General features: G+C 48.1%; 1 protein-coding gene across 1 annotated transcript; it reads left to right on the top strand.

The window, feature by feature from the left end:
- Nucleotides 1-740: 740 nt before the first annotated feature.
- PRSS50 (serine protease 50) lies at nt 741-25,045 on the top strand. The gene is made up of 8 exons (XM_016940904.4): nt 741-814; nt 17,112-17,211; nt 18,818-19,405; nt 19,487-19,687; nt 21,427-21,589; nt 22,662-22,945; nt 24,095-24,261; nt 24,680-25,045. The coding sequence occupies exons 3-8, from the start codon at nt 19,300-19,302 to the stop codon at nt 24,914-24,916; spliced, it is 1,158 nt and encodes a 385-aa protein (XP_016796393.3). The 5' UTR covers nt 741-814; nt 17,112-17,211; nt 18,818-19,299; the 3' UTR covers nt 24,917-25,045.
- The last annotated feature ends 509 nt before the right edge of the window (nt 25,046-25,554 follow it).

The raw sequence follows: 25,554 nt of genomic DNA, 5'->3' as shown, positions 1-25,554 counted from the left end.
GCACACCTGTGGTCCTAGCTACTCGGGAGGCTAAGGTAGGAGGATTGCTTGAGCCTGGGAGGTGGAGGCTGCAGTGAGCTATGATCTCACCACCATCACACTCCAGCGTGGTGACAGAATGAGACCCTGTCTGGAAGAAAAAAAAAAGGAAAGAAAATACAGACCCTGAGGGAAAAAAGAAACCTCCAGTTCCACCTCAATCACATCACATACTACAAGAACTAGTTATCTCCCTCTCAGTGCCTCAGTTTCCACACCTCCAGGGAGGCGTGAGAGGGGGTTCACAAAGGAGCCTGGGCTGGGCACTAGGGTGCTTCATGGGCCAGGTACCAGGCACTGTCACGAGCCAGGCACATCGTACTGTCACAGGCTCAGAACTACACACCGGGGGCACCATCAAGGCCAAGGCTGGACATAGGGTACACTGCAGAGAGCTGGGCCCAGGAGGCACTGTCACGGGCCGAGCACCTGGAGTACCACTCCAGGGAGGTTCCTGACAGCAGCATCACCTTGTGGCCCTGGCAGGGCCTTGCCATGACCACACTGCCTCCTTCTCAGAGTCCTGTGACTGCCACAGCCAGGTAGGCCTCCAACCTTGGAGCAGATGCCTACTCCCCACAGTCATGAACACACAAAGCATGAGTTCTAGAATCTTGTCATAGTAGAGGTGCCCCATCCCCTCTGCCTCCACATCCGTTAGAAGGAGCATTGAGGAGTAGATACCCGCTTGCCATGGCCTGTGGGCTGGGGGATCTTCAAAGCCTTACATCTCCGCTTTCCTCTGCCAGATTAGATTATCAGCCGTCTATTGAAGGTAAGGCTTCAGGGACATGGGACGGAGGCTGGAGGGGTCTGTTTGCCGGGTGCCTGTGTCGGGCTGTCCTCATGCCTGAAGGGCCTTGGTGTGTCCATGTCCTGGTGGGTGGTACATCCTCAGCAGACTGGGGACCCAAACGGTGTCAGGGCGGTTCCAATTTCAAGGGTGACCATGACAGGAGGGAAGAGCCTTATTAAAAATGGAGGAACACAGTGGGCACAGTGGCTCACGCCTGTAATCCCAGCACCGTGGGAGGCCAAGGAGGGCGGATCACTTGAGACTAGCCTGGCCAACATGGCAAAACCCTGTCTCTACTAAAAATACAAAAATTGGGCATGGTGGTGCACATCTGTAATCCCAGCCACTCAGGAGGTTGAGGCACGAAAACAGCTTGAACCTGGGAAGTGGAAGTTGCAGTGAGCTGAGATCACACCACTGCACACCAGCCTGGGTGACAAAGTGAGACTCCATCTCAAAAAAAAAAAAAAAAAAAAGGAACAGACTAACATTAACACTAACACTAACATCCATGGAACGAGTGAGCTTGTTTGGGAGGCACAGTCATAGGAGACCCCATCTTGCGATGATGAGGAAGTGAGGCTTAGTGCCCACTATGTATCAGCGCGGCTGAGACTGAGTGAGGTCGCAACACCCTGTGAGGCGAGCTTCACCAGCATCCCATTTCACAGTGAGAAACTGAGACTCAACAGAGCCTCAGTGGTTTGCGAGTGCTGTAGCCAGAATTCAATACCTGTGTTCAATAGACTCTTTGGGGGTGAAAAAAGGATGACATGCAAATTCGTGAAGCGTTCCATATTTAAAAAAAAAAAAGATGAAAATTTTTTTAGAGACAGGGTCTTGCTCTGTCACCCAGGCTGGAATGGAGGGTGCAATCCTAGTTCACTGTAGCCTTGAACTCCTGGGCTCAAGTGATCCTCCCGCCTCAGTCTCCTGAGTAGCTGGGACTACAGGTGTGCGCCACCACACCTGATTAATTTTGCTTTTGTAGAAATAAGATCTCGCTATGTTGCTCAGGCTGGCCTTGAACTCCTGGCCTCAAGCCATCCTCCCTCCTGGGCTTTCCAAAGCTCTGTGATTACTGGTGTGACTTTCTCCCTTTCTTATCCTTTATGATGTTTCGTTAGTAAATACCTGTAGCAATCCAGACTGGGCCTGTTTAAAATCTCCATCTCACACCTGGTTCAGTGCAGCCTGCTCTCTTCTCACCCCTGCTGCTGGGGCCAGTGAGAGTCAAGGAGGGAATGGACACACATCTCTACTCACTTCCCTACACGATCACAAGGACTGCACCTCCAGGGGCATGGGTGGCCCCTAGAGCAGTGCAGTGTGACATTACTCTTCACTGGGGACAGGCAGCCTGGCCGACTTGTGCCCCATCACCTATCCCCTGGCTGACAGCTCGCCCCTGTGGTGATTCTCTCTTCTGCTTCTCTCCCCCAACCATCTGTTTGTGTAAACTATGGGCAAGGATGAGTCCTGGGTGATGGCTTACAACAAGCCCAGGAGGAGTTGTCTGGTCCTCATTGTTTGGGAACTCTAGAATGTGGGGTACCTGCTGACCCTGGCCTTTGGTTGCCTTTTTTTTTTTTTTTTTTTGAGATAGAGTCTGGCTCCGTCGCCCAGCCTGGAGTGCTGTGGCACGATCACGGCTCACTGCAACCTCCACCTCCCAGGTTCAAGCGATTCTCCTGCCTCAGCCTCCTGAGCAGCTGGGATCACAGGCACGTGCCACCACGCCAGGCTAATTTTTGTATTTTTAGTAGAGATGGGGTTTCATCATATTGGCCATGCTGGTCTTGAACTCCTGACCTCAAGCGATCCACCCACCTTGGCCTCCCAAAGTGCTGCAATTATAGGTGTGAGCCACTGCGCCCGGCTGGTTGCCAGTTTTGAGGCAGTGGGAAAAGCCCCTTCTCACATGTGCATGTGGCAGTGGCTGCTTATGACAGGGCTGGAAGGCAGCTCTCTCTGTCTCAAATCTGCTGTGTCCAGGGGTGTGAGGGCTGCCCTTTGCTGCCTGAGATCCTCTTTCCTCAGGGCCCTGGCTCCGGGCCTGCGGTCAGACCAACGTGTCCTGCAGGGTGGTGAAGGGGAAGCTGGTAGAGGTAGGCAAGTGGCCATGGCAGGTGAGCATCCTTTTCCTGGGCACGTACATCTGCAGCGGCTCCCTCATCCATCACCAGTGGGTCCTCACGGCTGCGCACTGCTTGCAGAGGTCAGTCAGCGGGGGCTGGGGACTTTGCTTTCTGGCCTGGGGAGTCCCTGGTGAATCTAGGGATCTGGGAGCAGGGGGCCTGGCTGGGTGGTCCTGAGCTCAGGGCCTGTCTCCTCCTTTACTTATGGACTTACCATTGGCGACCTGCCTCCTACCCATGGTCCTGCAGATCCAAGGACCCCAGCCTGTACTCCGTGATGGGGGGAGTCCACCAGTGCCCAGAAAATAGCACTCAGCTCCCGCTCACTCGCATGGTGATTCATAAGGATTTCAGCAATCTCATGTCTCAGGACATTGCCCTCCTAAAGCTCAGGGACTCCATCTCGTGGTCCCCCTTCGTCCAGCCTGTCTGCCTGCCTCCCTAACATCAAATTCAAGCCATCCATTGGAAGCATGTGCTGGGTAATCGGCTGGGGAACTACAGGGAAAAAAGGTGAGTGAAGGCTGGCAGAGGTTACAAGACACTCGCCTCCTCAGAACACAGCCCCATCACGGGCTCCTTCATTCATTCCTTTATTCACTCATTCACTCAGGCAGCAAACATTTCCTGAACTCTTAATACAAAGATATACCCAGTGCTCTAGTGTAAAAGACACATGTGACCTGCATGGACCTCAGTTCCCAAAGTGAAGTTAAATGAAATGCCAAGTGCTTACCCTGCAGCATGGCAGGAAGTGAATTCTTGGTTATTAATGGAGTTCCCATTAATGGCATGAGGGCCACGATCTCAGGACATACTGAGGTATTGAGGTTTCTCTATCCATCTTGTGTACTGGTTATCCTGAGGTACCCCCAAATTCCTGGAGGTCCGGCCCCTGTTGGTGCTCTCCTTGGGTCCTAGAATCTGGGAGGCTTTGTGGGGGCCTGCTTTCCAGGGGGTGCCGTCTTGGGGCTCTAGGGTCTTGGCACCTTGCCGGTGGCCATGGGGCAGAACTGAACTCTTCACCCTCATGGAACCTGAATTCCTGGAGAAATCCCCTCTTGTCCTATTTGTCCTTTGGTGCCTGGATATCACTCCAAGCCCCTTGGGACACTTTTGTGTAGTCTTTTTTAATGAGCTGGGCTGTTTCAAAAGTTAGGTTGTGGGCTGGGGCCTTTATCAATCACCATCCCAGGAAATGGCCCTCCCTCCCACCTTAGCAAATGTGGACAACTCTGTGATGGGGATGTGCCGAAAAGCTGAGGGGATGACAAGGCTGGCTCTCTGTTTCCTCAGTGACCCCAAGTACCCCCTACAGTCTTCAGGAGGAACCAAGAGGTGGAGGTTGCAGTGAGCCGAGACTGTGCTACTGCACTCCAGCCTGGGTGACAGAGTGAGACTCTGTCTCAAAAAAAAAAAAAAGACACATGCCACGTATGTTTATTGCAGCACTATTTACAATAGCAAAGACATAGAACCAACCTAAATAGCCCCATCAATGATAGACTGGATAAAGAAAACGTAGTACATATACACCATGAAATACTATGCAGCCATAAAAAGAATGAGATTGTGTCCTTTGCAGGGACATGGATAAAGCTGGAAGCCATGATCTTCAGCAAACTAACACAGGAACAGAAAACCTAACCACCGTATGTTCTCACTCATAAGTGGGAGTTGCACAATGAGAACACATGGACACAGGGAGGGGAACAACACACACCAAGGTCTGTCGGAGGGTAGGGGGCAAGGGGAGGGATAGCATTAGGACAAATACCTAATGCATGTAGGGCTTAAAACCTAGATCATGGGTTGATAGGTGCAGCAAACCACCATGGCACACTATACCTATGTAACAAACCTGCACATTCTGCACATGTATCCGAAACTTAAAGTAAAATAAAAAAAGAAAAGAAAAAAGAAAAGAAAAGAAAAGAAAATCTCCTTCCCCTGGGCTTCCATTTAGCCTGTAAAATAAGGGTAAAATACTCTTGTCCCTGTCCACAATGAAGGTAGTGATGGCAGTCCTTCTCAGGTTAGTTTACCACTTCTGGGCATCAGCTACATGCCCAGATGTGGGCCATGTGCGGGCAGAACCTGTTTTGCATAAGTGACATTCATTCTGCAAGCACAGAATGAATACTTCTGCCACCTGCCACTTGCACCTTCTATTCAACATTGGTTTTGAGATTTATTCATATGGATACGTGCAGGTTTTATGCATTAAATGCTCTACAATATTCTCTTTTGTGAATATGCCGCAATTTACCCAAGCTCTTGTTTATTAACATTGAGGGAGTTTCCAATTTTTTCATATCAGAAACTCTGCTGCTACTCTAAGTATTCTCACACACACCTCCCTATTTACATGTTCCACAATTTCTCAGCAAGATGTATCTGCACAGGAGTGCTGGGTCATAGGCTGTGTTTACCTTCATCTTTAATAGTCATGGTCAAATTGTTTTCCAAAGTGATCGTATTAATTTATATTCTAACAGTAGTATTTGAGAGTTCCTTGCTCCATTTCTTGCCAGCGTTTGGTATTGTCAGACTATAAAATGTTTTCCATTCCAATGGACGGGAAATAGCACCCGTTGCGGTTGTAATGTGCACGTCCCCAGTTACTAATGCGGTTGTGCAGTTCATATGTTAATTCACCATTTGTGATTCCTCTTCTATGAGCACTTATTCATATACTTTGGATATTCTACTATTGTTTTCCTTTTTCTTTTTTTATTTTTTAATATTCTGGATACAAATTCTATGTTCATTGTGTATACTGCAAAATCTTCTCCCAGTTTCCCATGTATCTTTTTATTATTTTTGTACTGTACTTTGCTGAACAGCAATTTAGGTTTTATTTTAGTCAAATATATCATGTCTCTGATTTATGCTTTTTGTGTCTTATTTAATCATTCCTTTTCCCAAGGTCATAAAGACATTCTCCTATATTTTTTTCCTCAGAATTTGGAAATTACGGTTTTCACGTATTGAAACCATGTGGCATTCATTTTGGGAATGGTGTAAGATAGGAATCTATTTTTATTTATCTTCTCATGTGGACTACCAATTTTCCTAATGCTATTTATTGAAAAAGTCATTTCCTGCACTGGCTGTCACTACCTCTCTCATATATCAAGGTTGTGTAAACACAAGGGATAGTTTTTTTCAGTTGGACACTTACATAATTTATTTTTGTTCTTTCTTCCTTCTCAATACAAATTTTTGAGGCTACATATTTCCCTCTAAGTATGGCTTTAGTTTCATGCCACAATATTTTATAAAATTTCTATTTTGATTTTATTTTGACCTATGCATGGTTTTTTTGTTGTTGTTATTGATTTCCAGCTCAGTTTCCTTGTCTTAAAATTAGTTCTAAAGTGGTATCAATTATATGGAATATGCTGAGAAGGTTTACTCTTTCTAGTTTTGTGTTTAAAGAATTTAAGATCATAAAATCAGTTTTGATTTGAACTTTAAATTCATCTCTTAAATTTTCACTGTTGTGATTCCATCATCACTAGTTTATTTTAAAATATGTTCTGTGATTTTGAAAAAAAAGCACACATTTTGTTTAAAAAGTAATACGTAAGTGCAAAATTAGAAAATGAGACTCTCCTATAATCAAACTACCTAGAAATTTCTACACTAAATTGTTTGGTTTATATTCCTAACATGTCTTTCTATACATATAAAATTCTACATTAGTTTTTTTTTTTCCTGGTTTTGATTTTTTTTGTTGTTGTTGTTTTTGAGACGGGGTTTTGCTCTTGTTGCCCAGGATGGAGTGCAATGGCACGACCTCAGCTCACTGCACTTCTGCCTCCCGGGTTCAAGTGATTCTCCTGCCTCAGCCTCCCAGGTAGCTGAGATTACAGGCATGCGCCACCACGCCCAACTAATTTGTATTTTTAGTAGAGATGGGGTTTCACCATGTTGGTCAGGTGGTCTCGAACTCCTGACCTCAGGTGATCCACCCACCTCGGCCTCCAAAAGTGCTGGGATTACAGGTGTAAGCCACCGTGCCTGGCCTCTGGTTATGATTTTTAATAAAGGACTGTTATATAATTTTATTCTCCAACTTTTAAATTTTTACTTAAAATATATCTTGGACTCCTTTCTAGGTCTATACATATAAATATATTCCATCTTCCTTGAATAATAATTTTCTCATATGGCTATGCCACAATCTACTTAACCATTCTTCTATTGACAGATATTTGAGCTCATTTCAGTATTTTTTTACTATGCCAGAATAAAAAAAAATTGAATACCTTTTCACATTTGTTCAAACATTTAGCTACAATAATTTTTTAGAAGTGTAATTACAAAATCAGTTGTATATATATTTAAAATTTCAATAGATATTTGCAAATTAGCCTCCCAAAGATTTGATCCATTTATATTAACACCAACAGTAGATAAATGACTTTTCCTGCATCATCACCAGAACTAGGTATTATTTTTATTTTAACTTTTCTCTTTTTGGTAGACTAAAACTTGTACATTATTTTTGTTGTTATTTCATGACATTGAGAAATTCTGTAAATTGCTTGTTTAATAGGATAAGTAGGAAGTTTCAATAAAGATATCAAAATACAGTAAGTATCAGAATTCAAAGAGTTGTGTGACTGATATTTGGCTACATGTCTGTATCAAAGGGTCCAGAGGGTAGGGTTGGAGGTGATTTTGTGAGGAGAATTTCTCTGGAGAGAACTGCATCTATGAGCTCACCTTTCTCCCTTTAAGGGGATAGGGATGAGCGGGCTGGGGGTGCCCGTTCCACACTGCAAGTCTACTGGGAGTGGTACCCGCAGGATCGCTCAGAAAGCCTGATGCGTACCCCTCAAGGTAGGGGGAGAGTCAGCTCTAAATCCCTCCAGGCTCAGAGAGCTCACAGTGGCCTGGAGGGGAGGGGTGGGGGCGGTTAAGACAGTTCTTTCCCTCTCACTCTGCTGCTGTTACCTTGGCAGGTTAGGAAGATCAGGTTAGTAAGATGGGGTAGGAGGAGTGGAAGCTACAGGGAGGGAAGCCTCCTACTTGCTAAAGCCCTGACGGCAATGGGGAGTTTTACTTTAAATCAAGTCTAACATTGTGATTATTATATGGAAATGAATATTCTGATTTCTGAAGTGAGATGTTCATATGACACTTGGTGTAATCATGGCAATTACGATTACGTTAACCACAGTGGGCAAAATGTTCTGGTTCTGCCCAAGTTTTTACCAGGGGTCAAGGAAAAAACCTCACCTTCTAAATCAATTTTAAAAGAACAAAGGAAGTCCAAATAAAATGCTTGCTTCATTTAATGTACCATTTACACTTTTCCACGTCCTTTGCCCATGTTCTTCTATTAAACTACTTTTGTTTTTGTTGATTTACAAAAACTCTGGATATTCTATTCTGTAGTAACTAGTGATAAAGGAGCATTATGTCTCTTTCAGCTTAATTTCAAATGGCTCATAAGCATTTATATATATGTGTATATGTATACATACATTTGGAGACATAAAACATATGGTAAAACATCAAAATTAGTGAATCTGGGTAAAATATTATACTTGCAACTTTTCTGAAAGTCTCAAATTATTTCAGAATACAAATTTACCCCAAAACTTTGGGTTACTGGAAGTTTTAACCCATTGTAAAATGCTTTACAATATTTTACCCTATTTGTACCTCATTTACCCTTTTTTTCTGGTGTAGGTTTTTTCCCCATATGGTTATGTAAAATTTTTATGTGTTTGTATCTATCATTATTTTCCTCCATTATTTTAGGTTTTTTTTTCCTATCTTGGCCGGGCGCAGTGGCTCACGACTGTAATCCCAGCACTTTGGGAGGCCGAGGTGGGCGGATCACGAGGTCAGGAGATCGAGACCATCCTGGCTAACACGGTGAAACCCCGTGTCTACTAAAAATCCCCCCCAAAAAATTAACCGGGTGTGGTGGTGGGCACCTGTAGTCCCAGGTACTCGGGAGGCTGAGGCAGGAGAATGGCCTGAACCTGGGAGGCGCAGCTTGCAGTGAGCCGAGATTGCGCCACTGCACTGCGGCCTGGGCAACAGAGCAAGACTCAAACAACAACAACAATGACAACAACAAAGAAATACCTTTCCTGTCCTAAGATTATAAAATTATTTACTCATCATTTTCTAATTCTTTTCTTTAAATACTTTAAATTTTGATTCATCTGGATGATTGAGAGAGGAAGTTCAGTATTATTTTTCTCCAAATGGGTAGCCTGTTACATAAAAATATTTTGTTGAATACTTGTTTTTTTGGCTATGAATTAGAAATGCCCCCTTTATTGTATTCTAAATTCCCACTCTATTTTGCTGTCTTCCTACCATTTACATCTCTATGCCGCCACCACTCTGAAAATTATTGTAGCTTTAGAATTCTTTTTTATGTGGTAATGCAAGTCCTCCTTCATTCTCCATCTTTTAAAGAATTTACCTGCTGTTCTCCCACGTTCCTTTTCACAGTCTTAGAATAAAGTTGTCAAAAAGAAAACCACATGGGGATTTTGGTGGAAATTGATAGATCCTTTTAGGGAAATAAAGACTTTTTATTTTGCACTATTTCTTTATGTCTATAGAGCAGGAGTTTGTAGCTTTCTCCATGTAGTTACTGCATGCTGCTTCCTGAGTCTATTCCTAAATGTTATATATTATGTCCTTATTGTGAGTGGTGTATATATATTTTTAATTAATTAATTATTTTCAGACAGAGTCTCGTTCTGTGGCTCCAGGCTAGAGTGCAGTGGCGTGATCTCGGCACACTGCAACCTCCGATTACCGGGTTCACGCCATTCTCCTGTCTCAGTCTCCCAAGTACCTGGGATTACAGATGTGTGCCACCACGCCTGGCTAATTTTTGGTATTTTTATTAGAGATGGGGTTTCACCATGTTGGTCAGGCTGGTCTCGAACTCCTGACCTCAGGTGATCCGCCCTCCTCAGCCTCCCAAAATGCTGGGATTACAGGCATGAGCCACTGTGCCCAGACTGGTATATTTTCTTTTGTTGTATTTTCTGTTTTTTTATTTTAGATTTTTGTGTATTTACTTTGTAATAAGCAACCTTCCTGGACCTAGCTGATTCTCTTCAATTGAGTGGACCACAGACACATCACCTGCCAATGTGTATGTGCATGACGTGAAGAATCTGTTCAGGGAATCGACTGCACATTGAGTTAGAGCATACAGTCAGAAAACACATTTATAAAGCTGAGCGTTCTTTCCTAAAATAAAATCCTGTAAGTCTTCCTCTTATTTCTTTCTTTTGTGTAATTGCAAATATTCAGAACCATATTCCAGAAAAATTATTATTTCCCATGAGACAATGTGTCATATAGTTTTAGGTGTATCTCTTGTAAACAATACAAAGCTGGATGCTATTATTTTTCAACACATCTGAGAGATTGTTCTTTAATCTATTTACCAAGAAGACTGGGGATTTTTTTTGTTCCCTCACCTTACATTTTGGTTTGATTTTTTTTTCTTCACTCTACTTTTATCCTCTAGCGGTTTAGAAGTTACGTATGTACATTTCCTTCTGCTATTGGTCACCTTGTATTTTCCACATATATATTTAAAATTGAATTATCACGTAGTTAATCAGTGTCTACAGCCTCCTTAGCAGGGGGCCAGAGACTTCCTGCATTTTTGCTTTCTTCATTTCCATCCTCCAGACTCCCCCTCTTGTTGAAGATATCTGGGAGTTCAGCTTGCTTGACTCTTTTATTATATCTAAGAATTTTTAGTGGACTCTTGAGCTTTCTAGGCCTATGCTCATATGAGTTGTAATTAGTAACGATTTCACCTCTTTTATTTGTGTTTTACTTTTTTATTGTTTTGAGTCCCCCTCTCTCCCCAAAACAACCTAGAGTCATGGCTGTGTTTTCTCTTGCTGCCCACTTTGATGGGAAGTGCTTCTTACACTTCACCCTGAAGCATGCCATGGTGGTGATTTGGCCTGTCATCTGTTGAGGGGAGAGCCATTCCTTTCTGTTTGACCACAGCGTTTGATTTCAGGAAAGAACATTCTCCTTTATACACATGTTTTCTGACTCTCTGCTCTAACTCAGGGTGCCGAGTCTGTTCCCTAAACAGATTCCTCATGTCCATGCGCCCTGCATTCCAAGATCATTCCTCCCTGCTTATGGTGTACTTTTGTTTCATTCATCTGTTGGATTCAGATTCATAATATCTTTTTGTGGAGCACACTTTAATTTATTTATTCACTCAACAGACACCGTATGCTGGGCTCTGGGCCATACATGGATAACACTGGGCTTAAGAAAGGTCTGGGCCCGGGGAACAAATGGTACCACGTGGCACAGTCCACACAGCACAATGCACACAACCTTTTTACTTTTTCCTCCAGGGACACTGGGCTCCACTTTAAGGTATGTAGAGAGAAAGACACCCCTTTGTCAAGTGATAGTATCAGGACGATGCTTCACTTGAAAAATATTTGTTCATGTTCTGGAACATTTGAAATAACACAAATTATCTCCTCCTTGAATGCTGGATAGCAGTTGCCTGTGAAACCACATAAGCCTGTTTTCCTTTGAGTGGTTGCTCTTGGGGAATATTTTAAGTTGTTTTGCCCATAGTTATTGGACTTGTCGGGCTTTCTGTCACTCTTTAAATTTGTTTAAATGATTTCTGTTTCATAGAAAAAGGTCATTTCATCCAGAGTGTAAATCCACAAAGAGGAAATTGTCAACAGTCTTGAGATTCTGAGAAAGTATATTTTCCCTGGATGTGTTCTAGTTTATTTTCTACTCAAATCATGAAGTGTTTCCATTTTTCCTTCTCTTTCTGTTTTTCTTGGTAAGAGTCACAAGGTGCTTATCTGTTTTGTTGTTCTTGTTGTTGTTTTGTCTGAAACAGGGTCTCACTCTGTTGCCCAGGCTGGAGTGCAGTGGTGTGATCATAGCTCACTGTTAACCTTGAACTCATGGCCTCAAGAAATCCTTCTGCCTCAGCCTCCTGAGAAGCTGGGACTACAGGCGTGTGCCACTATGCCCAGCTAATTTTTTAAATTTTTTGTAGAGACAGGATTTCACTATGTTTTGCCCAGGCTGGTCTGGAACTCCTGAGCTCAAGTAATCCTCCTGCCTTAGTCTCCCAAAGTGCTGGGATAACAGACGTGAGCCACTGTGCCCAGCCTTGTTGTTTTTTAAGAATAAGCTATTGATTTTTATTTCTCAAGTCTATGATTTTTCTGCTTTGTAACACATGAACTATCCTCTTTTTGTCTTTATTAATTCCTTTTCAAGTGTCTTGAGCTGAATGTGCAGTGATAATTGATGATAATAACAAATAATTTATTTTTATTCTCTCTTGCTTGATATTAAAAGTACTTTAGACCAGGACAATCTGTGTGCAGTTTAGGCCCACATCCTGTGCAATATGTGATGCTCTCTTTACTCTACATTCTAATTGTAGATTTCATTTTTACTTTAACGTTTTGAAAGTTATTTTTTTCCTGTTGATGGAGTGACTCACATTTTGTTACTAAACTCTGGTTTTATTTCACTGAGGTGAGAGAATGCTTACCTACAGCGGATCTCTCTCTCTCTCTTCTTTTCTCATGTTCTTACTTTCTCTGGGCCCCTAGAGTCCCATCAGTCCTATCTCAGGCAAGGGCCCTCACACTATCATTGCTGGTGTGATTATCACTGGCTTCATTTTCTCCTTCATCTTCTATTTGCCCTTCCCCGCAAAAGAACATCAACTGAAATCTGTCTAATATGTGTAATTAGGCCAGGCGCGGTGGCTTAGGCCTGTAATCCCAGCACTTTGGGAGGCCAAGGTGGGTGGATCACCTGAGGTCAGGAGTTCGAGACCAGCGTGGCCAACATGACAAAACCCCATCTCTACTAAAAATACAAAAATTAGCTGGGCGTGGTGGCACGCGCCTGTAGTCCCAGTTGCTCGGGAGGCTGAGACAGGAGAATCGCTTGAACCCAGGAGGTGGAGGTTGCAGTGAGCCAAGATCGCACCACAGCACTCCAGCCTGCGTGACAGAGCAAGATTCCGTCTCAAATAATCATAATCATAATGATAATAAAGTGAAATTAAAGATATCTGTGTCTTTGAAGAATGCATAGTGCTGCTGTGTGTGTTTTAGTTGGTATAAATTATATTGTGCTGCATATCTCCTCCTGTAGTTGTTTACTGAGGCATCTGAATTTGATAAGGTATTCACATTAAATGGTTTTATTCTTTCAAATAATTGCCCCCACATATCCTATGTCAAATTTTCCTTCCTTCCCCAAACGTCATTTTGGGCAGAGCTCATAATTTTGAGTCACTTTCAGTTATGAAATGCCTTGTGCCATTAAAAGTTTCTATTTAAATTTAAACCTCACTTCAGGAGCCCCCCACTCTCTGGTGCTCCTGGGGATGGGGTTCCCTGCCCTGCCAGGAGATCAGGAAGCTGGCCTGGTGTAATCTCCATGGTGAGGCCATGGAAGCCTCACATCTCCCCCAACTCACTCTGCTTGTTATTTTCTTTTCTAATTTTTTTTTGAGACGGAGTCTTGCTCTGTCCCCCAGGCTGGAGTACAGTGGCGCGATCTTGGCTCACTGCAAGCTCCGCCTCCCGGGTTCACGCCATTCTCCCTCCTCAGCCTCCCGAGTAGCTGGGACTACAGGCGCCCGCCATCACGCCCAGCTAATTTTTTGTATTTTTAGTAGAGCCGGGGTTTCACCGTGTTAGCCAGAATGCTCTCGATCTCCTGACCTCGTGATCCGCCCGCCTCGGCCTCCCAAAGTGCTGGGATTACAGGCGTGAGCCACCGCGCCCGGTCTGCTTGTTATTTTCAAGAGGTCCTTAGATATGTTCAATATTGACCTCTGGTTTGTTTTAGACAGAGCCCTATCTTAATTCATCAGTCTTCATTGAGATTTGGTGTCCTTTACTGAACAGATAACCTTAGTTTTGATGTAATCAAGCCTAACACATTTCTTCAGGTTTGTGAGTTTTGTTTTGTTCGCTTGTTTTTGTTTTGTTATTTTGAGACAGAGTCTTGCTCTGTTACCCAGGCTACAGCGCAGTGGCGTGGTATGGTTCACTGCAGCCTCAACCTCCTGGGCTCAAGCGATCCTCCCACCTCAGCCTCCTGAGTAGCTGGAACTAATTTTTAAATTTTTTGTAGTCATGGGGTGTCACTATGTTGCCTAGCCTGATCTTGAACTCCTGGGCTCAAGAGATCCTCCCACCCCAGCCTCCCAAAGTGCTGGGATTACCCGTGTGAGCCACTGCACCCAGCAGTTTGTGGGTTTTGAATCTTATTTTTAAAAATATGCTTCATCCCGAGTCATAAAAACATGGTCCTATATACATTTTGGTTTCGGTTTTATTTTTTATTTTAGAGACAGGGTCTGGCTCTGTTGCCCAGGCTGGAGGGCAGCGGCATGATCATGGCTCACGACAGCCCGGAAATCCTGGTCTCAAGCGATCCTCCCACCTTAGCCTCCAGAGTAGCTGGGACTAAGGTGTGTGCCACCATGCCTGCCTAATTTTATTTTTGTGAAGACAGGGTCTCACTATGTTGACCAGGCTGGTCTTGAACTCCTGGGCTCGAGTGATCCTCCCACCTTGGCCTCCCAGAGTGTTGGGATTACAGGTGTGAGCCACTGTGCTGGTCTTATATGTTTTAATTAGCTTTATCATTTTTACTTTTCACATTCAGAGTTTTAATTCCTCTGAAGTTTTGTTACGGTAGGATGCAACTTCGCTTTTCTCCTTCTGGTGAGCCAATGTTGCCACCATCTACTGCAGAGCCCTCATTTCCCGCAGACGTGATGCTTTGTGTGACATGTGTCAAGTGTCCTCCTGGATAGGCATCAGGTTACGGGCTCTCCACAACCCCCACTGGGCTATTTTTTTTGTTTCTATGCCAGTACCCCACTATTTCTATAATTAGAGCTTTCTCATCTTTAATTATATTTCTATAATTATAGCTTTAAAATATGTGTAACTATCTGGTAGGTCAAATCTGCCCCCAACCTGACTCTCCAATTCTCTCCCCTTTCTCAAAACCATCCTAGAATTTAAGGACTATTATCCTTCAATATCAATTTTAGAATCAGATTGTCAAGTTCCTGAGAAAACCCTGCTGGCGTTTTAATTGGAATTGCTTTGAGAGACTAATGTAAGGAGAACTGACATTGTTATGATTTTTAATTGCTTTTACTCTGTATTGAATAGACAAAAGGATATTTATAAAACATATATGGAGAATAAAGAATAACATTAGCAACATCCACGTACCCATCAGCAAGCCTAAGAAAGAGTGCCCTTACGGGCATGTTAAAGTTTCCCCGTGGCCATTCCTGTATCTCAAGCCTCAAAGGCTCTGACTGCTCCCAGTTATTTTGCTGGCTGACATTTGCTCATGGTGCCTCAACTTCCTTGTGTGGTGTGCAATGTTTTGAGGAGGGAGGACATGCTCCTTAGAGTGTTAATTATACGACTACTCTGAGGTGTGGCTTGAAAGATAGGTTCCTCCAGACAGAATCTACATTTGCTTCAGCCAGGTGCCTGCAGGTATGACCAACCCAGCATCACTTTATTTACTTACTTATTTTTAACTTTTAAGTTCAGGGGTACAAGCGCAGGTTTGTTACACAGGTCAACTTGTGTCATGGGGCTTTGTTGTACAGATTATTTCATCACCCAAGTTTTGAGCCTAGTACCTATTAGTTGTTTTTCTTGATCCTCTCCCTCCTCCTACCCTCCCCCATCAAGTAGGCTCCAGTGTCTGTTCCCTTTGTGTTTATGAGTTCTCATCATTTAGCTCCCACTTACAAGTGAGAACATGTGGTGTTTGGTTTTCTGTTCCTACATTAGGTTGCTAAGGATAATGGCCTCCAGCTGCAACCATGTCCCTGCAAAGGACATGATCATGTTCTTTTTTATGGCTGCGTAGTATTCCATGGTATATATGTACCACATGTTCTTTATCCAGTCTATCCTTGATGGGCATTTAGGCTAATTCCATGTCTTTGCTATTGTGAATATCCCAGCACCACTTTAAACCACATCCATCCTTGGTTCAGGTTTTTTGAACCACCCAGACAGTGTGAAGTCATGTTGTGAGTTCATACGAGAGTGTTTCCAGTTCACCCTCACTGTGAGGGTGTGGTCATTTTTTGAAGGCATAACTTTTTGCAGGGGTCTACTCTGAGGCTCCTCCCCTTAGTTAGGCCCTGGGTTTTGTCTTTTGTCTCCTGAGCCCATGAACAAGGCTATGAAAACTGAAGCTCAGTTTTGCTGGGTTTGACAAAGGGCCTTGGGACAAAAGCTGTCTTCTGGGCTCTACTGACCTCTATATTCTAACCCTCATTTAGGTTTTGGACTTTGAAGAGTCTTTATTTTCTTGCTAGCTTACCCATGCATTTAAAATCATAATTTTTAAAAAAGTCTCACATTTGTAGGTATCTTTAGCAATAAATTTGGTTAGGGTATCTTGTCTTCCATACTGCAGGAAGCCAAATGCTGAGAGTTGACATTTTCACATTGCTTTAAGTTATCTCAGCTTTGAACAACAGTATATCTATACATTGATGTAGGTCTTTTTTTATATTCTTAGGCACAGTTTATTACTTTTTTCCTTAAGAGTCTTTTGCATTCTTCATTAGATTATGTCCTGTAAATCTTGGTGTGCATTACGTTTTAAAAATAAATGTAATTGAGTGGTTTTTCTGATTTATAAAATTTTCTGACATTACAGAAGAGTGTAAAGAAAGTTTTAAAAAATCATAAGAAACCCACTATCAGCAGCAATAACAGCTATGACTTTTTGTTGTATGTCATTGTAAACAGTATTCTTATCTGTAAACCCATGTTTGTACAAAAAGAGGAGAACTGGTTTGCATTTCAAACAGCTCACTCTGCAAGCAGGATTTCAGGAAAGAAAAAGACCACCAAGATTTAAGGGGAAGGCAGAGGAGGGGATGGGATGGGGAGTTAGGGTCAGAGTTAGCACGAAAATGAAGACAGAGGCTGGCGTGGTCCAGTGCAGAGCTTATGTGTCACAGAGCTCATCCTGAGGGGCAGGCTCAGGCCAGGGATGCCCTCCTGCTGCCATCCTTATGCCCTCCCTCCTTTTCTCTACAGGTTGACTCTGGAAGCTCCCTTGTCTGCCAAATGGACAAGACCTGGATTCAGATAGGAGTGGTGAGCTGGAGCTTTAGTTGTGGCCAGCGCCACTTCCCAGGTATCTACACCAGCACTGCCCACTTCAACCAGTGGATCAGGACTGAGGTTGCTAACATAAGGTTCATCAGTAGGGCTGGCCCTGCCTTCCTGAGCCCAGTTTTCCTCACTGGCTACATTCTACTGGGCTCCTTGGGCTCCTTGGGCTCCCTGTGGCTCCTGTGAGCGGTGTTTCAAGGACAGTCCCTCCCAGAGGCTGCTTCTCCCTCCCCTCTGTTCTACCCTCAGAACTGGAGACGAGAGGTTGCCCAGGATGGCAGGGCAGAGTGAGGGGGAGGGTCCGAGAGCCACTGTTACTTTCTGTTGTTCAATGAAGATGCTTTTGAACTTTGAGCCACTCAAGTGATCATCTTGCTTCCTGACTTCGGCCAGAGCCCTTCACAACCTTCCTAACCCCCAAGCAGTCCTGGCTGTTCTCTCAAGCTGAGCCTTCTCTGATAGCTTTATGCCGTGTCTGTCTTGTGCTTGTTGTGTGACCCTGGGAGACTGTTCCCCTCCCTCTTCTTCCAAATGTGGGACTGCAGCTCCTTCTTAGTCATCCCAGCAATCCAGTAATCCCCAGGTCCCCATGGCCCTCCCCTGGGTATGTGACAGACACTTTCCCTCAGGCCTTCCTGCGAGGCCTGGCCTCTTCCCAAGTAACTCACCATGGCCAGATCACAGACCCACAACCATGGACCATGTTTCAGAACCCACTAGCTTCTCCCTACCCTTCATATCCTTCCATGGGTCTGCAGAGCCTGACCAATTCCTCCTCCCTCTTTGGCAGAGGTAGGTGATGTGGGGATAGGGCAGAGTGCCTGCCTGGGTAATGAATGTGTGAGATCACTATGCCCTGAGCTCCTGAGCTGCCTTGGTGACCTCCATTAGACTCTACAGCACGAGCAAGGTTACTGGAGGTAGCCAAGCTGAGGACAGAGCCTTGCCCCTGTGTGAGGAATGAGGGGCTGCTCAGACCTGGTGGTCCTCAGGTGCTGAGCAACCAGCCACCCCTATCCCTCAGGGCACCTGAAGGGTGTGATTTACTGTCTTTTCAGAGATTGGAGCATGGATTGGCCAGCTCAAGTGTGTATCCCAAGACCACAAGCCTGGACATATGTTAGAATATCCTGGCTTGATTTAACTTTCACCGTATCTTAGAAAAAATTATTTTCCTGTAGAGATGGGGGTGCTATGTTGCCCAGGCTGGACTCGAACACCTGGGCTCAAGTGATCCTTCTGCCTCAGTTTCCTGAGTAGCTGAGAGTAGCTGGGACAGGTGCATGCCACAATGCTGGATCACCTTATCTTCTATTAGGCTAGAATTTTCCAACAGCTTTGAGTACCCCACATGACTTTTTAAATGTATTACCCTCCTGTGTCACTGAACCATCAATGTGTTCCCCAAATTGTAACGTGCAAAGTGGCCTCCTCATCCCACAGTGGCGCAATGGTAAGCACCAGTGTTCCTCTGTGGAGGGACCCTTTGCCTGCACTCTCTTTCCTAAGCAGATGGATCTGTGGGGCAAGGGCATCTGCTGAATGGGGTGGGGGTGGGGTGTAGTTGCTTAGAATGAAGCAGTCTTTCAAAATCATTATTTAAAACACATCTATCTGCTTAATTTCAGTTCCTTGGGCAAAGCCCCACTGGAGGGGCTGGAGGGAAAGTAGGGTCACTTGGAGATCCTGGATGCCAGCCCCTGAGGTTTGGTCTTCATCTCACTGCGGGAGGTGTGACACCATGAGCCAGTCCAGGGCAATGGGCTGCAAGGGTGAGGAGGTCTGAGAATCGGCCGAGGTTAAGTTGAGGGACTCCAGGAGACTGCTTGGACCAGCGGAGTGAGGAGAGGGAGGGGCCAAGGAGGGAAGTCAGCCGGGGCGTACCCAGCCCGGGAGGTATAAGGGAGGGCTGTCACTAGGGGCGCCCTTGCGGGTCAGACACCACGAGCGCCGTGGCGGGTGGCCCCTGGGGGGCGCCACGCAGGCGGGGCACTAGGAGCCTCCCCACCCAGCTCACCAGAGGCCGCGGCATGCGGCCAACAGGGGGCGCCGTCGTGGGGGCGGCACTGGGAGCGCCTTCCGGAGAGACGCAGTCGGCTGCCACCCAGGGATGGGTCGCTGGTGCCAGACCGTCGCGCGCGGGCAGCGCCCCCGGACGTCTGCCCCCTCCCGCGCCGGTGCCCTGCTGCTGCTGCTTCTGTTGCTGAGGTCTGCAGGTGAGTCCCTCCCGATCCCTACCCCACCCGCCTGACGCGGCCCTCGCCTTCCACCTCTAATCCGCTCGACGTCCTCCGCAGGTTGCTGGGGCGCAGGGGAAGCCCCGGGGGCGCTGTCCACTGCTGATCCCGCCGACCAGAGCGTCCAGTGTGTCCCCAAGGCCACCTGTCCTTCCAGCCGGCCTCGCCTTCTCTGGCAGACCCCGACCACCCAGACACTGCCCTCGACCACCATGGAGACCCAATTCCCAGTTTCTGAAGGCAAAGTCGACCCATACCGCTGTGAGTACCAGGGGTGTAGACTCCGTGGGGCAAGGAGGGTGACAGAGGAGTCTTAAGGACCGTGGCTGGGGCTAGGGGAGCAGAAGGGACGGGGGCGAGCAGGATAGAGGAGCGCCTCCTTCTACAGGTGTTCATTGAGCACTAAACACCTGTGGGTTAGGCCTGGTCGTGTCTGGAGGCCCAGAGCTCTGGGTGTCTTGTCCTCACAGGCCTCCCCTCCTGCTGAGGTAGGGGGCAGGAAAGTCAGAGGGGCCTGGGGCCGGCTGTGTGTTCCCGCCTCGCCTGAGCTGGCCGTGGGGCAGGTGGCCTCTCACCCTGCTCCAGGCCCTGACACCCATCGTGCCTCTGACCCAGGCTCCCAGCCAGGGACCTCTGGGATCTCCAGCACAGCTTTCAGGGCCAGGCTGTGTGAGCCTTCCTGTGGTGTCTCCAGGGTGCACACGTAAGACGTTCTCTTGCCCAGTGGCTTTCAGGCATGTTTAACAGACCCACATAAGACTGGGACTCAGCACATAGCATTTAACTGCCACAGAAAGTCACCCAAACAGGACTTCCAGTACCCTGTGCTGTGCATGCCGATGTTTTCTTGCCTATGTTATCCTTTAAAAAGGCTGGTCACGGCCCACTTACATTTACAATCCACGAATCCATTTGGAAAACACTAGGAATGGGACTCCTGGGATGTTGGATATGTGCATCTTCAATCTAGAGAAATTGTTTTCCAAAGCGGCTGCAGCAGTGAGCACTCCCACCAGCCGTGGGTAGGCATTCTGGGTGATAATCCTCACTGACACTCGGTGTCACAGATGTTGCGTTTTTGCCAGGCGGATGGTACAGAGCAGAATCTCATCGTGATTGAAATCTGCATTTTCAGGCTGGAGGTAGTGGGTCATGCTTATAATCCCAGTGCTTTTGGAGGCTGAGGCAGTAAGATCACTTGAGGTCAGGAGTTTGAGACCTGCCTGGGCAACATAGTGGGACTCTATCTCTCCAAAAAATTAAAAAATAAAAAAATTAGCTGGGTGTGGTTGTGTGTGCCTGTAGTCCCAGCTATTCAGGAGGCTGAGGTGGGAAGATCATTTGAGCCTAGGAGTTTGAGGTTACAATGAACAATGATCATACCACTGCACTCCCGCCTGGGTGACAGAGCAAGACCTCATCAGAGGAGGAGGAAAAGGGAAGAGAGAAGAAGAGGAAAGAAGAAGAAGCAGTCTGCATTTCCCTGCAGACTAAGGGCGGAGCAGCTTCTGTGGTCATTGGCTACTGGGATTTCCTCCTTGGACTATGCCCATTTTTCTGTTGGGGCATCCACTTTCCTCTCACTGAGCCACAGAAAGCGGTTCCCAGAGGAGGGAGAGAGCTCTGCCTTGGCTGAAGTAGGGGACATGGTGAGGGTGGAACCAGGTGGAAATGAGAACAAGTTAGTGAAGGATCTGATTGGAGCTGAGAGTGTGTTGGTGACGGCAGAGGGGCTGGTGGTACACTGGGCTGGTCGGCTGGGGATGCTCTAGGGCCCGGGCTGTGGGAACAGGGAGAGAGATATCTGGGCAGTGCTTGGACCCTTCTGAGGCATGAGACTCCAGTCCACATGTGGACAGCATCATTCCATGGTGACAGGTGAAAAGGGAGCACCCCTGGATGGGTGCAGGCCAGTGGCTGGAGAGGCACGAGGTCAGGCTGGGGGAGGGGAGGGACAGGGAAAGATCCATCCCTCATCAAGCTCTCACCTTCCTCCTCAGCCTGTGGCTTTTCCTATGAGCAGGACCCCACCCTCAGGGACCCAGAATCCGTGGCTCGGCGGTGGCCCTGGATGGTCAGCGTGCGGGCCAATGGCACACACATCTGTGCCGGCACCATCATTGCCTCCCAGTGGGTGCTGACTGTGGCCCACTGCCTGATCCGGTGAGTCAAGGCTGAGGTGGGGTGGGTGGAGAGGTATTTGGAGCTGCTGTGGGCCCAGTCATCCCCTCCCTGCCAGCTCTTCTGGCAGTGGTGGCAGCAGTGGCAGCTATGTGCTCTGCAGAGCCCCACAGTCCCAGCCCCAGCCTCATCTGGGCTCCAAGCAGGTGGAGGCTGAGTCCTGAAAATTCCTTCAGAGCTCCAGTCTTTTCAGTGTCCCACCGTTCGCTCCCCTCGTCTGGCCTCTCAGTCCCGTGCAGTCATTCCGCAGATGGGAAATGGAAGCTCAGAAGCCATTTGTCTAGCCTCATGCCTCCTCTCCACGGGAAGAAGCTCCTAGTTCTTTCATTTCACCCCCTTTGCACCCACATCCTTGTTCCTCCCTTCAATCAACCGTCTCTGACACTTCTTTGAGCAAGGCCCTGGCCTAGACACTGGGGGCAGAGGAGGGATGGATCATTCCTTCCAGCTTGTTGGGGGAGACAGAAAGGAAAATAGATGCTCACAAGGGTGCCTGGTTGGTGTGGGGACAAAAGAGGGTGTGTTCTGATGTTTTGGGGCCAGGAGTGCTGGCTGTCAGAGCTGACAAGTGAAATGTGTTCCAGGCCTAAGGGCCAACATACAGACTCCAAGGGGTACCCCAGGGGTGCGCAGCTAGACAGCCAGGCCATGGCACATTCCATGGAGCTGGAAGGAGTAGAATTGCCTCCTCCAGAGCACAGCATGGGGTGAAAGAGTCCATGCTATGGACTGAGAGTAGAGTTTGGAACCAGAGAAAACTGGGTCCGCATCCCTTCCACTGCCTCCTAGCTATGCAGCCCTGAGTGGTTCATTGGGCTTCTCTGAGCCTCAGTTTCCCCCTCCATAAAATGAAGGGTCTTGAGGACTGGACCACACAGTGAGTGTGCAGGGCCCTGTTCATGTCTGTGGTGAGGAGTAGGCTCAGGGGGCTTGAAGCGGGTGGGTGGCCCCTCCTGGATCTTCTGGGAGGGCAGCAGAGTGGGGGAAGGCCCAGGCTGGAGGCTGGGGCAGGGGGCCTGGAGCTGATCATGGCCTCCCCTCACGGCCCCCCTAGGCGTGATGTTATCTACTCAGTGAGGGTGGGGAGTCCGTGGATTGACCAGATGACGCAGACCGCCTCCGATGTCCCGGTGCTCCAGGTCATCATGCATAGCAGGTACCGGGCCCAGCGGTTCTGGTCCTGGGTGGGCCAGGCCAACGACATCGGCCTCCTCAAGCTCAAGCAGGAACTCAAGTACAGCAATTACGTGCGGCCCATCTGCCTGCCTGGCACGGACTATGTGTTGAAGGACCATTCCCGCTGCACTGTGACGGGCTGGGGACTTTCCAAGGCTGACGGTGAGTCAAAGCCTCCGCAGACCAGGGCGGGTGCTGTGAGAAAGGACGTGGGTGCAGGCCAGGGTGCCACCACAGATGGATGTTTCTGAGGCACTTTCCCCAGGGAGCCTGCCGCTCCCAGGACCTTCCTGCCAGGCTCTCATCTCTGAGGTCTCCTTCCCCTTGAGGATCTCGTGGGGAACACCTCACTGCTGCTCCAGCCTCAGGGGACCCTGATTGCCTTTGAATCCTGAGTCAGGCCAGGGCATGTAAACAGAACTTCCTTGAAGGAAGAGAGGCACAGAGTAATACCTCACAGTCCACACCCACTGCCCAGGCATCGGCAGCTTGCAGCAGAGCACCTGAGGTCGGGGGAGCAGTCTTCTGTGTTGTAAAATGCTGCCCAGAAGGCCCACATGGCTGGCTAGGGGCCGTCTGCACCTGGAGCTCATGGTTTCCCCTCCCCTCAGTGGGCCTCAACTCCTTCTCGTCCCAATTCAGGAGCAAGGCCCAGAGAGCAGGTGTGTTCTCTCAGGAACATCCAGGGGACCCTAGAACTGTCTACTTCCTTCATGGGGTCCCCAGCCCATAAGAGAGATGCCCTTCCCTGTGGCCTCAAGGAACCAACTTACTCTCAAAACAGCTCAAGGGGGCTTCAGCCCATGTGGGAGGACCTGGGAGTGACTTTGTCATCCCTGCTGTGGCCTGTCTCCTGTCTCCCAGGAGCTTAGGCCAGGGACAGGGACACACTACTCAGGGAGGCAGAAGGAAGAAGCAGTGCCTGCCTCCATGGAGGGGTCTGGGAAGGCTCAGCAGGGAAGAGGCCTGTGGGAGAAGGGATGCTTGAAGAGAAGGAAGGCTTGGCAGGCCCTCAGGAGGGAAGGAGTGGCAAAAGCCAAGAGGCCGAGTGTGGTGGAGGTGGTGTCAAGGGCCCCAGTGGCCTGGGCGCTGCGGGAAGCGAGAGCAGGCCCGGCAAGGCTGGGTTGGGGGCACTCTGCTCCGGGGGCTCTGTGTTGAGGGCCCTAGATGGGTATGGGCTAGAACGAGGGCAGGGGTGTGTGGCTAAAGCAGAAAAGGTGGGACGTGGGGAACAGTGGAGAGAGGACGAGTGAGGCTGGCGGTAGTGGGCAGCGGTGAGTGGCTGCGCCTAAATGGGGCCCTGTCCCACAGGCATGTGGCCTCAGTTCCGGACCATTCAGGAGAAGGAAGTCATCATCCTGAACAACAAAGAGTGTGACAATTTCTACCACAACTTCACCAAAATCTCCACTCTGGTTCGGATCATCAAGTCCCAGATGATGTGTGCGGAGGACACCCACAGGGAGAAGTTCTGCTATGTGAGCGGCCTCTCCTCGCTCACTCCCCTTCAGGGGCACCTGGGGGAGAGGCATCTGGGGAGGGAGAGCGGAAGGGTGGAGGTTGGGTAGGGGAAGGGAAGGGGGTGGGCAGGACTCTGGGATATGGGGATGGAGGATGTCGGGGGAGACTGGGAGGAAACAGATGGGGGCTGGGAATGGGGATGGCTGTTGGAGGTGAGAGGAGTGGGGGGTCCGTGGGGAGATGGAGGGTGGGTGTTAAGAGGTGGGGGATGAAACCCTTTGAGGAAGATCTCCTGGGTCTGGAGCACTTCTCACCTATGTTGGCACTTGGGGGCTGTGGAGGTGTGGTGTGAGGACATCCTGCCTGTCCTGGAGCTGGGTCGTCTCTGGCCTTGCCTGGCCTCCCTGACCCTTACTCCCCCAACCCTTCCCACAGGAGCTAACTGGAGAGCCCTTGGTCTGCTCCATGGAGGGCACGTGGTACCTGGTGGGATTGGTGAGCTGGGGTGCAGGCTGCCAGAAGAGCGAGGCCCCACCCATCTACCTACAGGTCTCCTCCTACCAACACTGGATCTGGGACTGCCTCAACGGGCAGGCCCTGGCCCTGCCAGCCCCATCCAGGACCCTGCTCCTGGCACTCCCACTGCCCCTCAGCCTCCTTGCTGCCCTCTGACTCCGTGTGCCCTCCCTCACTTGTGGGCCCCCCTTGCCTCCGTGCCCAGGTTGCTGTGGGTGCAGCTCTCACAGCCCTGAGAGTCAGGGTGGAGACGAGGTGCTCAATTAAACATTACTGTTTTCCATGCCTCCTTCTTCCCCGGCCTCAGAGGCCCCGCGTTTCCTGGGCCTGCTCTGTTGGGAGTCCACAGGTGAACCAGATGAGGGTGAAGTGGGGAACTCCAGGCAGTTTACACTGAAAATTGCAGAGCCTCCAGGATCTGCCCCCATTCAGAGGTTCGGGGTGGCTCCCGCAGAAGGTGGAGGGGGTGTGAAGGGGTGATATTAGGGTCAGATGATCGAGGGGCCTGGAACATACCGCCCAGGCTGAAGCTGGGGCCGCCAGGACCAAGCTGGGGTGCAGCTGTCTGGGCTGGAAAGTGGGTGCTCTTTCTGTGATAACTGTGGGAGTCGGGCTTTCCTTGACTTTGGCTGATTTCTGGCAAGAGGCTAGAACACAGCATTTCATTGCCCCAAAGAGCCATAGTGAACTCTGATCCTCTGTCTCTGTCTCCTGTCTGGAGACAGTGACAGACACCCACTGGAGTCAGATGTTATTCCAACCACCAGCAGCCAGGCCTGCCCATAAAAGGCTAG

This window comes from Pan troglodytes, chromosome 2 (genome assembly GCF_028858775.2).
Source record: "Pan troglodytes isolate AG18354 chromosome 2, NHGRI_mPanTro3-v2.0_pri, whole genome shotgun sequence".
Taxonomy (NCBI): domain Eukaryota; kingdom Metazoa; phylum Chordata; class Mammalia; order Primates; family Hominidae; genus Pan; species Pan troglodytes.
This window is presented reverse-complemented; position numbering and strand designations above follow the sequence as displayed.

Coding starts and splice junctions, on each gene's coding strand:
- PRSS50 (XM_016940904.4), top strand. CDS start 19,300: ATGGGTCGCTGGTGCCAGACCGTCGCGCGCGGGCAGCGCCCCCGGACG. Junction 19,688..21,426: donor CAAAGTCGACCCATACCGCT/GTGAGTACCAGG, acceptor CTTCCTCCTCAG/CCTGTGGCTTTTCCTATGAG. Junction 24,262..24,679: donor ACAGGGAGAAGTTCTGCTAT/GTGAGCGGCCTC, acceptor CCCTTCCCACAG/GAGCTAACTGGAGAGCCCTT.